The sequence below is a fragment of the Thermobia domestica genome, chromosome 4 (assembly GCF_964235325.1).
Source record: "Thermobia domestica chromosome 4, izTheDome1.hap1.1, whole genome shotgun sequence".
NCBI lineage: Eukaryota > Metazoa > Arthropoda > Insecta > Zygentoma > Lepismatidae > Thermobia > Thermobia domestica.
The window spans coordinates 305,041,253-305,054,386 of NC_137457.1; the positions used below are offsets into that span (position 1 = coordinate 305,041,253).

Genomic DNA, 13,134 nt, shown 5'->3' on the forward strand with positions numbered 1-13,134 from the left:
CGCGGCATCATTTGCGGCGTGCGAAAGCATTATGGTCTCTGATGAGCGGTTTGGCCCGTGCAACACGACCCCGTAAGTTCATGTCATGTAATTCGCGGCGGACTGTGATTGTCGAAACAGGGTGGGGGAGGTGCTGATTGAGTTCCTTCGTCACTTGCTCCGCAGTGGCACGACGGTTCTGCGTGACAATGCGCTTTAATACCCGGCGTGACCTGTCACTCATGATTTTCTTCCGCCCACTGTTCCGCTTCCCCGATGTGGTTTTCCCGTGTGTTGTGTGGGCCGTCATCACCTTCGACACTGTCCCACGCGACACACCTAACACAGTAGCCACTGCCGTCACACTCACTCCACATAACCGCGCACCAATAATTTGCCCTCTTTGAAAATCTGGGAGGTCTCCCATTTTACACTACCTCCGTCTGCTGCAGCCACTGGACACTGCTGTTCCACTGCGCCTGACGTAGTATGGAGACCGACCTAACACACCACCACCAGCGGTCCGACGCTGCGGGCGCCACGACACCACTGCCAACCCATACATCTGACGTGTTGCCAACTACAGGTGTTTCCATTGGAGTGCACACTGCAAAGCATCATGCCTTTGTTTGAAAGTTATTTCAAGAATAACGACTCTGTTATTGCTACTCAGCGTCTATTTCGGCAACATTTCAACTTAAAACGTCATGGGAAAGTTCCGGATGGACGGACCATTGTGAGGTGGGTACGTGCATTTCGACCAACAGGTTTTGTTTGCAATGGCAAACCGGGAAGAAGTGAAAGAACTGTGCGGACACCAGAAGCCGTGGAAAATGTTCGTGCTGCAATATTGCGTAGCCCAAAAAAATCTGCTCGTCGTCATTCGCAAACTGTGCATATGTCCGATCGCTCATTCAGGAGAATATTGCACGAAGATCTTCAGTTTCACCCATATAAGCTGCAGATTGTTCAGGAAATTAGGCCTCGCGATTAAGTTTCACGAGAAACGTTCTGCTTAACCATGCGTGATCTCCTTTGCCAAAATCCACAAATGTTGCACACCATCCTGATGTCAGATGAACCTCATTTCGAGTTATGTGGTTCAGTGAATAAACAGAATATGCATTATTGGAGTGATGTAAACCCGCATAAACTGCACATCAAGCCCTTGCACAGTTCTCGTGTCACAGTGTGGTGTGGAGTTGCTTCCTTTGGGATTATTAACCCTTACTTCTTTGAGGATGACAGCGGTGTGGCTGTAACTGTCACCAGTGAACCCTACCTAAAGATGCTGCAAGACTTCGTTTTTCCCCAATTAGGTATGGTCGATGTGGATATGGAACAATTATGGTTTCAACAAGACGGAGCGACCTCGTATACAGCCAGAATTTGCATGGATTTCTTGCGATAGACATTTCCAGGTAGAGTAATTTCCCGTTTTGGTGACATTTCGTGGCCGCCTCGCTTACCTGATCTTTCATGTGCAGACTTTTTCCTTTGGGGCTACCTGAAGCAAGAAGTGTTCCGAACACGTTGTGCCACCATTGCTGAGTTGAAGGATTGCATCAGAACTGCCGTCGGCAAAGTCCCAGGGAATAAGTTACGCCGAGTTATGGAAAGCTTCCAACGCCGCCTAGATGGATGTGTTGTGCAGAGGGGGCATCATTTGACAGGAGTCATATTCAAAAAGTAATCCACACAATGGATAATGACTTACACATTAGTAAATGGCATACTTTTAACTATTAATTGACATAAGAGGTAATAAATAAATTACAGTTACTGCCTGATGGTATGTTTTTAATATCCTACTATGAACGCTGCCGCACCCTGTATATACTGACTGAGCAAAACTCATGGGATAGCAGGTCACTGACTCGCGGATGGACACAACGTGTGTTCAACGCCACCTGCAGGGCTCCGCAACGGCTTCAGTTGTGTGTAAGACGCTGTGGGAACTGGCTGTGTGAGTGATCCAGTAAAATGCAACGTCGTCTCGAGTTCATGGCATTCGAACATGGCATGGTGGTGGGTGCCCGATTCGATTTCGATTTCGGAGGTGGTGCAGGACTTCGGCTTCTCACGTTCAACCGTGTCGAGAGTGTACCGAGAATGGGTGAATGAAGGTGTCACAGCCCACAACAGACACCATACCGGGCGTCCAGAGGCCCTCAATGATCGAGACCGGCGACACCTGAGACGAGTGGTCAACAGAGACAGGACAGCAGCTGTGCAAGACATCACGGCCCAATTCAACATTGGCCGTGCCAGAAACGTCTCCCAGTGGACAATCCGTCGAAACATGCGTGTCTCGGGTATAGGAGGCGTCGCCCTACACGTGTGCCACTGCCAACCTAGCGTCATTTTACACTCCGGCGTGCATTTGCCACCAATCACCACGGATGGACACTGCAACAGTGGCGTGGTCCGACGAGTCACGTTGTCAACTGTACTATGCCGATGGGAGGCACTGTGTGGCGAAGATCGCGTGAAGCAATGGATCCCGCATGCCAAGAGGGCGTGGTCCAGACAGGTGAGGTATCAGTCATGGTATGGGGTGCATTTTCCTGGCATGGAATGGGCCCCTTATTGTTCTGAAAGACACATTGACTGGTCCGCGGTATCGTCAGCTGCTCAGAGACCATCTCCACCCGTTTGTGATGTTTCAACACCCTGACGCCATTGCTGTCTTTCAAAAGGACATCGCGCCAATATCGGCCGTGACTGGTTCGACGAGCATGCAGGTGAGATCCAACGGCTGAACTGGCCACCCAGAAGCCCTGATATGAATCCATTGAGCATATTTGGGATGCCCTGGAACTCAGGCTTCGGGCATTGGATTCTCAACCCACGAACAGGCTATAATTGGCTGCCACTATGCAGACTGTGTGGTGTCAACAGCCTCCGAACGTGTACCAGGGATTTGCAGATCCCGTTCCACGCCGTATCGCTGCGCTTTACAGGCCCAAATGGGGCCCGGCCACATATAAAGTGGGTATCCCATAAGCTTTCCTCAGTCAGTATATATACAGAATACATTGTAAAGTTCTTCCAGTATAAGAGTAGGTAGAGCTTTGGTATAGCAAATTATAGTTTGGTTGTTTTCATTATAAAATTTACTATAAACAGTATTTTGCAGGTATAGTACAATAATGTAAATTTTCTAATATAATGTAGGCAGGGCCGGATTTATGGGAGGTGCAAAGGTGTACGTGCACCCCCTTCGTTGTAAATATGCACTACCTAAAGTGACAAGCTGGCAGTGAGTTTTGCAAAAAAATCAATAGTTTCAGTCAATCTTCTGAAGGTTGAAGGAAAGGGATTCACCGAGAGCAGAAAATTAGCAATTCCAGGGCAATTACTCATTCACATCACAGATGCCTAATGGCATTTTAGAAAAAAAAAACTCAATTTAATTCAAATAAACTGGCAGTTACATGATGCACCCCCTCAGAAAATCCTGAATTCGGCCCTGAATGTAGGTATAGCGTTCTTTTTACTAGATGGTTTTGGGAAGAATCTTTCAGTAGCGAACTACGTGAGGAGGTGTAGGACATTTGCTACTCCACTGCAAGCAGAGAGGGGTTAGGTTTCCGACAAGCCTTCACTGTAAGCCAGGCCGGGTTGTGATTAGGTTTCTCTCGCTGCTCCATTGTAAGCAGAAAGAGAAGTAGTTTCCCACATGAGTAGAAGGAACCGTTAGCTCCATTGCAAGCTAAGGCTTTAGGTTAGATTAGGTACCTCCTAGGCTCCACAGCAAGTCAACAAAGAGGATTTAACCAGTCGAAACTGATGGCTGTCCATAGAATCTTAGCGGTTATATAGGTGCTCCGGGAGGTGGTAGTGCTGCTGTTCCCTCGTTGGCATGTGATTGTAGGTGTCGCTGATGTCTCCGGTCTCTGCAACTTATAGTACTCCATCGTAAGGTGCACATTGTTGTTGTTCATAACCAGAAGCACGTGTAGAATGTTTGTAAACACATACACATGGTACATCATTACCATATATATATATAAAATATCACGGGTGCCCAAAAGGGGGGCTATGACGCAAACTGCGTCATTGAAATATTTGGGGGATAAAAATCTATATAAATATGTTTGAGGGTATGTAAAAATTAATCGAAAAGATTTTTTTTTCATGTAAGAACACCTACGAATAGACAACTGAGGGGGGGTGCGTCATGGACATGAGGGGGTGGGCACCACTGATATATATATATATATATATATATATATATATATATATATATATATATATATATACACGAAGTTATCAAATAAATTGGAAACTTACAAAACTCTGCCGTGTAATTCCTTCTTTTGATAAATTATTCTTGCAAAAGGAATGCAGCCCAGGATATCAATAATTCCAGAATGTTTGATGTAATGCTTTGCCGTTTTCAGTGGATGACTCACTAATATGCCTTGAGAATCAAAATACCCTACATGCAAACCGACGTACCTGCAAAGAAGCATCCAAAAGTGAGATTGATCATGTGTATTATTATTATTATTATTATTATTAAATGTTTTTAATTTAGGCCTTTTATCACAAAGAAGAAAACAACAGGCGTTAAGATTTTTAGAGTCTATTCTAGAAAATACGTTATACAGTAAGTACTTAGTAAATAATATATAATACAGAGTACCAACTCACAGAAAAAAATGAAATGAAATCTTTAAGTTTTACGTCCCACGGTTATGCCGGTTAGGCTAAAGGAGACGGTGATGATGAGCAATGAGTGAAATGGTGGAATGAAGAAAGTGAGAGGAAACGGGAGAACCCCGAGAAAATCCACGAGCACGGTGCTTGTCCACCACAAAATCCACACGGCGCGAGCTGGAATCGAACCAGGGACCCCAAGCACCGGAGGTAAACGCTCTACCACTAAGCCACAGCACTCCCTACGAACTCACAGAGTAAAGAAAGCAAATTTATTTGTAAGAACGGTACAAAGAACTCTGTATTATGTGCGTTACTTACTATGTTTAATAACAGAAGATAGGACTCTTAGAAATTAGGGTTTTGTTAGGTTTCGAGTACTTTTATAATGTTTCATCCTGTTATAACAATAATTCATATACTATTCTCTTCTATAAATAGTTATATTTATATTTTAAGATTAGACAATCTAATCATTAAGATTAGGGCAATTTTAGTGGTTTTACTTTGTTATGTTTTACTTTATATGACTGAATTATGAACTATGAAATATTACAATTGTACTCTTATATTGTTTAAACATTGTATTTTAACCCTTTAAATTGTATTATGCGCAAAATATTAAATTACCCTGTGCAGTGCTATACTTGGCTATTACTGTTCTTAGAACTTTAAATATGAAATTAAATAATAATAATAATAATAATAATAATAATAATAATAATAATAATTATTATTATTATTATTATTATTATTATTATTATTATTAGTAGTAGTAGTAGTAGTAGTAGTAGTAGTAGTAGTAGTAGTAGTAGTAGTAGTAGTAGTAACAGTAGTTTTATTTATTGAAAGAGTTGGACTGGGTGCGTCGACAGCGAGGTCTTTCCCGTTTAGTTCGAACTCCGGAAAACGTAGACCGAGTGAAAATGGCAATTCTTGCTAGTCCGAAACGATCTCCTAGGCTACAGGCTGTATCGTTATAACCGTCACCAGGTTATAGAAGTATTTTTTGTGGACGCTCTGTGTATTTTGGAAAGACAGTAATTTTTTTTCGATTTATACTTTATTCTGCGACGCAAATAAGTTATTTCTTCGGTGGGAATTGCTTCTTTCCCACGCAATTGAACAAAGAAATCTTTATCGTCTATTCATATATATATATATATTTAAAACGTTGCTTTGTGGTGAGAACATTTCGGTGAGCAATAAAGCTTCTCAGTGTTTCTGCCCGACATATTAATATGCAAAAACTATGTTCTATGTTTATTTGGAACTGAATTAAGTGTTTTCTCCAATCATTCATGGAAATACTGCGACCCAAAGCACATGCCAGGTGTCTGAGCACCAAGGAGACGCCAGCGATAACGCTTTAGCAGTTCGTTATCTAAATGTTCCCACAATCAAGTTATCACAATGTCTTGTGCGTCGTGGCCAGTGGACTAAAATTAACGTCAACTCTTATTTATATTCTATATGCATGTGCATAAAGGTGATTTAGCCTGAGTGTTTTTGAGAATGAACAGCCAACATTGATCAGTCGATCAATGCAGCTCGTATCTCGAACCTCGGAATTCGAGGAGTGTTACTCCACGCTTCGAGGCAGCAACCACGCACGTCGCGCCGAGCATCAAGTATAATGTTGTGCTAAGGGGTATACGTTTTTAACCACCAGTCAATGACATAATTGTGGCTAGCCAAAATCAGTGAAATCCCAGGTTTACACAACTTGTGCGTATAAGTTACTAGCATATATTACCCGCTTCGCTGGGTTGAAATGAAAATTTAAATGCACAACTCCATATCTCATGTGTTTAATACCCGTGAAATATGCTTGCAGTAAATGTTAACATTATATCGCCTGTCATTTATGTTAACCCTCCGAGTGACACGGTCATGCGGGTTGCATATAAATACGTTTATTTTTACCTATGATGAACTAACAAAGGATTTGTACGTTATGGACACTTGAATGGTCAATTATCTCAAGACACTGGTAATTAAAAATTAAAGTGATATGATAAAAACCATCTAGGGTCCAAATCCTAATAACCCCCCAAAAATGAAAGAAATTGGTTCAGCCGTATTAGCGTGATGAGGGAACAAAGGATTTGTACGTTCTCTTTTATATATAAGATAAACGCGCCCTCCAACATTATCATTTCACTTTAGACTATCTATTTTTACTGAAGATTAAAGTCGACATTCGAGGATTGTTTGGAGCAGCAACTATACTACTTCGTGGGATTATCCTGGCGACATTTCCCCAGTGCTAATCCCCCAAGTGCATTAGTAGTGTGAGAAAAGTATATCTGATGGAATCATTATCTTAATCTTCAATTTTATTATATAAAATGACAAAGGGCTAAAGTATAGTGAGAAAGTAAAATGTGATTTTATTAAAGGAAATAATTATACATATGTAGGTTGTGTGTTGTGATTATTTTTCTAATCCTTTATTTGTTCATTAAATCGTATTTTAATAAATAAGCATAGTGTCGTTTAATCTAGTGTGTTTTTGTTGTGTGTATGAATAATGTTTGTGTTCGTTGTAGTCTGAGTGACCGTCTGATCATCCGTGAGGTTTTCGAGACGAGACATCCGAACCTCTCGGTGCCTAATACCCATCTCATTATTGAGACCGGCAGGCAATTTAGAGATAATTTTGTAATCCCTTTTGGGAGACGTCCTTCAGCGCCTTACCCAAGTAAGTCCAGGTATCGAGAGGACAGACTCATTGGCAGGATCATGGAGGACAGACCCCGGAAAACTGTTATATAAATAAATGGTACGCTAGCAGCGACCCGATACCAGGCGATTTTATCGTTATGTATGTCACGACGTACGCTTCATCGCATCTTACATGATGATCTCAAATTTTCTTTTTCATCACAGATCCAGTACTTCTGAACGCTTCAACCCATCGGAGTATAGTGTTTCGATCTGGGACTGTACCTCGACGTTTGACATTTAACTTTCGACGGAAAAGACGTTGAGCTGTGACCACAGAATCATTGTTTCTAAAGAACTGCTCGACCGCAAACACACGATGCTCTACGCTCCAACGCTCCATAGCACCTGGAACTGTATTGCCTGAGCTGTCTGCGAACGGTCGCTCAAAATCAACACCCCTACTCGTCGCCGAGTACTAGCGGTTTAAAAAACGTGCATTTTCTCTGCTCCACTCTGTATTATGTTTCTGGCAAATTCCGTCACTTCTACTATTCTACATAATAGCCTAAAATTAGCATCTTCTCTTCCTTTTCTTAAAGAAAAAATAAAATAAAATGGAATAATGCTCATTATGCCCTATCTTCGTCGTGCTCTTGGATCACTCTGTCACTATATAGGGTGGGGATCGGTTAAAGACGTGCGAATTCTGATTTCAGATAAGGGGGCGCGGTGGCTCAGTGGTAGAGCGTTCAACTCCAGTGCTTAGAGTCCCTGGTTCGATCCCAGCTCGCGCCGTGTGGACTTTGTGGTGGACAAACGCCGTGCTCGTGGGGTTCTCTCGGGGTTCTTCCGTTTTCTCCCACTTTCTTCCTTCCACCATTTCATTCATTTCTCATCATCACCGTCTCCTTTAGCCTAACCGGCAGAAACGTGGGACGTAAAACTTAAAGATTATTCTTTCTGATTTCAGATATTGTTAGCTCGAGATCCTGCGCTCGCAAGGTGTATTTTCCCTCACAGAGACGCACCAAACTTCTAAAGAAAATTACATTAATAAAAGTAAACACTAAAGATAGCTTACTTGTGTTATATACTAAAACAGGTTTGTTCAAGCCAAATTTATTTTAACATGAGAGAGCACATCTTAAACTATTTTCGACATCATTTCCATCAATATTCAAACAACTGTCATAGTGACCAACTTGACCAAATTTTCCTTAAAAAGGAAAAAAAAAAAAAAAAAAAAAGCCATCTCTCCGCCAGTGAAGATAGCCATCACTCCACTTCGTGGTTCATCGTGGACATTTGTCCACCCTTCACTAAACTGCCTCGCCCACTATCACACCATTCCCTCACTCATTGCATGTTCACCATAAGTCTCTACAACGTAACGTTTATTGCATACAAAAACAGGATAACAAAACGAATCCCCACCGTCGACGGATTCAGCAGTTGTTTTAAACATTGTTAAACGACCAGAGGACACAGTACACTCGCTACAACTCAAGAGTACTGGCGTCAGTGGAGAGGCAATAAATCAGTTAAACTTGCGCGCATGTGCGGAGCGCCAACATTAACGTTGAGGTGGTGTTTAAACGTAACAGTGCGTACTTGTCGGACACTGGTGGGATGTTTCGCAGAGGAAGATTTGGGCGAGTTGGTCACCCGCTCTGACAAGTGTTTGAACATTAGTGGAAACTATGCCAAAAAAATATATTTTAAGGTGTGCTCTTTCATGTAATAATAAATTTACTTTGAACAAACCTGTTTTAATATTTTCTTTCAAAACGGTACTTACTTTACGAACAAGCCTCGTATACAGGTGTCGCCTAGAATCATTAAGAAAATTCAAATATTTTATCATGTATAATAGTAATGTCTTTTAAAGTTCTGAAGAGTTTAAAAAATAAATGATAAATATATAATTAATAAAGAAAAATCATATTTTCATAAAATAACAATATATAGTTTATTTGTCTGCTAAAGTTTAGCGTCCCTTTTCACCACTAAGGCTACGTGGGACATGCATCTACAGTTTAAAGTGGAATGGGCGCCCTTGTCCAGGACCACGTGCATCAACGGTGCACGAGCTAGCAACTAGACCACCAGGCATGGCCAGTAATATGTAGTCTTAAGATAGCGCTTCCTACTATAATATCCTGCAATTTATGCCATTTATGTCAATATTGCCTGGTTTCCCATACCTACATGACCTTGTGTGCATAATTCAATGTAATGTTATCCTTAATAATTAAATGTAGCAAAACATTAATTGGAATTTAAAGATAACTTACAAATTCAGCCATACAATGGAATCCAGTAACCAACAAAATATATCTAAGAACGGGTAAGCCACACCAAAACAATACATAGCAGGATACAATAGTGATGAAATGACAGCAACTATTGTTTGGAAGAATTCCCAATAATGAATAAATGGACCATCTGGCTTGATGGTTCTTTTCATCAAGATGTATCTGAAGAATAAAGAGAAAGATAAATGAATTAACAACAATAATAAAAAGAATTCTAGCATAATTTTTTCAGCAGTGATCCTCAAAACCCTCAAGAAACAAATTTGTTAGTTTCTCGCATTCCAAGTATAACAATAATCCTTCTTACCATTTCTAAGAATTTCATTGACTTTCCATTTTTTTTATTTTTTATTTATTTATTTATTTATTTATTTATTTATTTATTTATTTATTTATTTATTTTGGTCTTTGTTCAGAAATAATATTGTATTTATAAAATTTCATTCCATCCAAATCGGCTGTCGTCAGTAACACCAAAACTTAGAGGAGCTGATAAGCGAAATTGGTGTTCCACACCAATTTATACGGATATAAACATAACGGGACTTTAATTATTATAGCAAAGGAATATTTACACCGTTTAGTTATAAAGAAAGGTAAATGTTTGAATTAAAGAAAATCAAGATGGGGAGGAATAAATAACCCGGGAAATTAGGTAGGCCAAGAAGATGCTTCCTTTTTCTTCCATGAATAGAAGTTAGATTCACTGTTAAATATTTGTGTGTATCATATCACATAAGATTCACTAGTCTGCAATTCTTGCCATTAAAACTGCAATCAGTATATATCAGTTTCAACTTGTCTCAACATTTTCTTTCAGGTAAAAACGTACACAGATAAAACTGAATATTTCCATTTTTGTAAAATGAAATCAGTTAAGTTGAAATGAGATTACAAATATTCAACGTGTGTTTGCAGGAGCGTCATTTCAGATCTGTCTGGGGGGAGGTAAGATTATCCTCCAACATATGGGTTTCACGTTTTTTTCCTAGCAGATTAGTAGACAATTGATTAAAATATATTGTAATGGACCACTTGCTTCTGTATACAATCAATGCTATATACTCCAATTTTTAAACATCACCACATGGATTTACAATAGGGTACTACACACCACGTGGGACTACTACGACCAGCAGATGACGGATCACTGGCACCTCCTACAAATCACATGATGACAGGACAACAGCAACGCAACCTCCGCTCTGGGACATCTATATATTGGACAGCAACCAGCGGACCGGTACCAGTTTTCTGGTCTTCCCTTATTAGACATACAGTGGAGTCTAAGAGATAACTACCCTTCCCCAAAGCCTTAGCTTGCTGCGGAGCTAACGGTTCCTAGACTTTACCTCTCTTTGCTGCTTACAGTGGAGCAGCCGGAGAATCCTAACCACAACCCAGCCTGGCTTGTAGCGGAGCCTTGACGGGAATCTTAACCCTCTCTACTTGCAGCAGAGTAGAGTGTGTCCTACAACCCCTTAAGTAGCACACTACTGAGGTTTCCTTCTCGAAACCGTCAGATCGAGGGGAATCTGTATTTACTTTGTACCTTATATTAGAGCACTTTATTACTATAAAACAAATGCACATTGTTTTAGTCAAATGTCAACTTGAGTAGTGGACATGCAGAGATCTTATTAAACACTTGCAGGGACATGGGTTTAGAAGTAAATGCAGATAAAACTAAATACATGGAAGTGCGTCGGGACCAGAATACAGCAAATTATGGATGCGTTATAATATCAAATAATACTTTTGATAAAGTGGATAGTTTCAAATACCTAGAATCAATATTAACAGAGGAAAATCATATTCACGGAGAAATTAAATGTTGACTAAAAGCAGGGAATTCGTGTTACTACTCGGTTCAAAATCTCTTGTCGTCGCGAATTCTGTCGAGGAATTTGAAGCTTAAAATATACAAAACGGTAATCATGCCTGTTGTTTTGTATGGCTGTGAAACATGGTCACTTACTCTGAGGGAAGAACATAGACTGAAAGTATTTTAGAACAAACTATCTGTAAATAATATTGTATTTTATTAGTTTATAATAAGAACCGGTAGTGGGAGTTAATTCTGGACTCTGTTTTATTAACCTAGCTCTATCTCAAACTGAGGTGGGCAATTCCCCCATCCCCCTGCTTTCCCAATGTCGCCCTTATTTGTTTTGGTTTAAAGGGTAAAAGGGAAAAATATAATTTCTTATTCACGTCTTGTGCATAGCCCCCCCCCCCGATACAAAATCCTAATTACGCCACTGCACATGCCTCTGATGTTCCTATTAATGTTCCGAATCAATCAATTACTATTTTTGAAATAAAATACTAACTATACAACAATTGACACTACTTGTCCTTTCTCACAGTTCGCTGTGCGCACATGGTGCTCAATGCTGTGTTGCCAACTTTTGCATCGGGTATTGAAACACGAAACTATTCACTGCAAGTAAATCTCAGTTTTATAAAATTAAATAACACAAAAGAGAGCTGGAAAGAATGCTCTCAATAACCTGCAGGTCCACTACTCAAGTTGACATTTGACTAAAACAATATGCATTTGTTTTATATTCAAATTGGCAACGTGCGGAAAGGGTGGATTGTTTACCATTGCAGAGCGAGAGAAATGAGCCACTGTAATTGGCTGAACGTGCTGTTACCATAGAAAGAGTTCTTCTTGCCTGATTGTTATGACCACGTGCAGGAAGGAGAAAACCGAGGAAAGCTACTGTCAGACAGAGCAAGTTGTATCAGATAGACTATATATATTCAAGTTTACCTTACAATTTTTAAAAATCCCATGTCTTCAAAAGGAGCATAGTAATCTATTTTCAGCGGACTTCCTTCTGAGAGATCATAAACAAACCACGAAGATTTTTCCTCTTCTACGACATCTTCATGAGATATATCTCCTGACTTATGGATCAATTTTGATAAATCCTACAACAAAAAAATGTATTTGATATTTAGATATTGTGGATTGAAATTTTACATAAGTTACATTACAATTGATTACTGATAATTTCATGTTAATACTTTTTATTGGTTAGACTTTAGACAATTTGTTTATTTATTGGGATTACAAATTAGTTCGGTCCGTTTTCAAAAGATGGCTCTGGGTGTTATGAATGTTTCATAGTGACAGCTGATTTCGGTGGTTTCAGAGAAGTTAGACATCTGTCAATATCATTCTTTTTTATATTTCGTTGAGTTTCATACAAAACCCCTGTTTTTCACTGTGTTGAATATGTCATATCTTTTGTTAACTAAGCACCATTTGCGGGAGTTTTAGTTTTCTGTTTTAATTGGAGAAGAAAAGTGCAGCTGAAGCGCATCAAATGCTTGTAGAAGTTTATGGTGACACTGGTTCAACTGATAAATCACGTAGGGAATGGTTTCGACGTTTCAAGAATGGTGGTTACAGCGATGAAGACAAGCCTCGCTCTGGACAGCCAAAATAAAAAAGTTGAAGACAAAGATTTAGAGGCATTACTCGATGGAAATC

The 13,134-nt window shown here is 40.0% G+C and overlaps 1 protein-coding gene across 2 annotated transcripts in view; it reads right to left on the reverse strand.

Moving 5' to 3' along the window:
• LOC145684271 (uncharacterized) overlaps positions 1-13,134 on the reverse strand; it is a 323,824-nt gene that overhangs the window by 127,739 nt on the left and 182,951 nt on the right. For both annotated transcript variants that reach the window (XM_081756414.1, XM_081756415.1), the window contains exons 18-20: positions 12,409-12,569; positions 9,609-9,791; positions 4,276-4,443 (exon numbers count right to left, since the gene is read on the reverse strand). In XM_081756414.1, the coding sequence (XP_081612540.1) occupies positions 4,276-4,443; positions 9,609-9,791; positions 12,409-12,569 (512 nt within the window). The remainder of the gene's footprint in view (positions 1-4,275; positions 4,444-9,608; positions 9,792-12,408; positions 12,570-13,134) is intronic.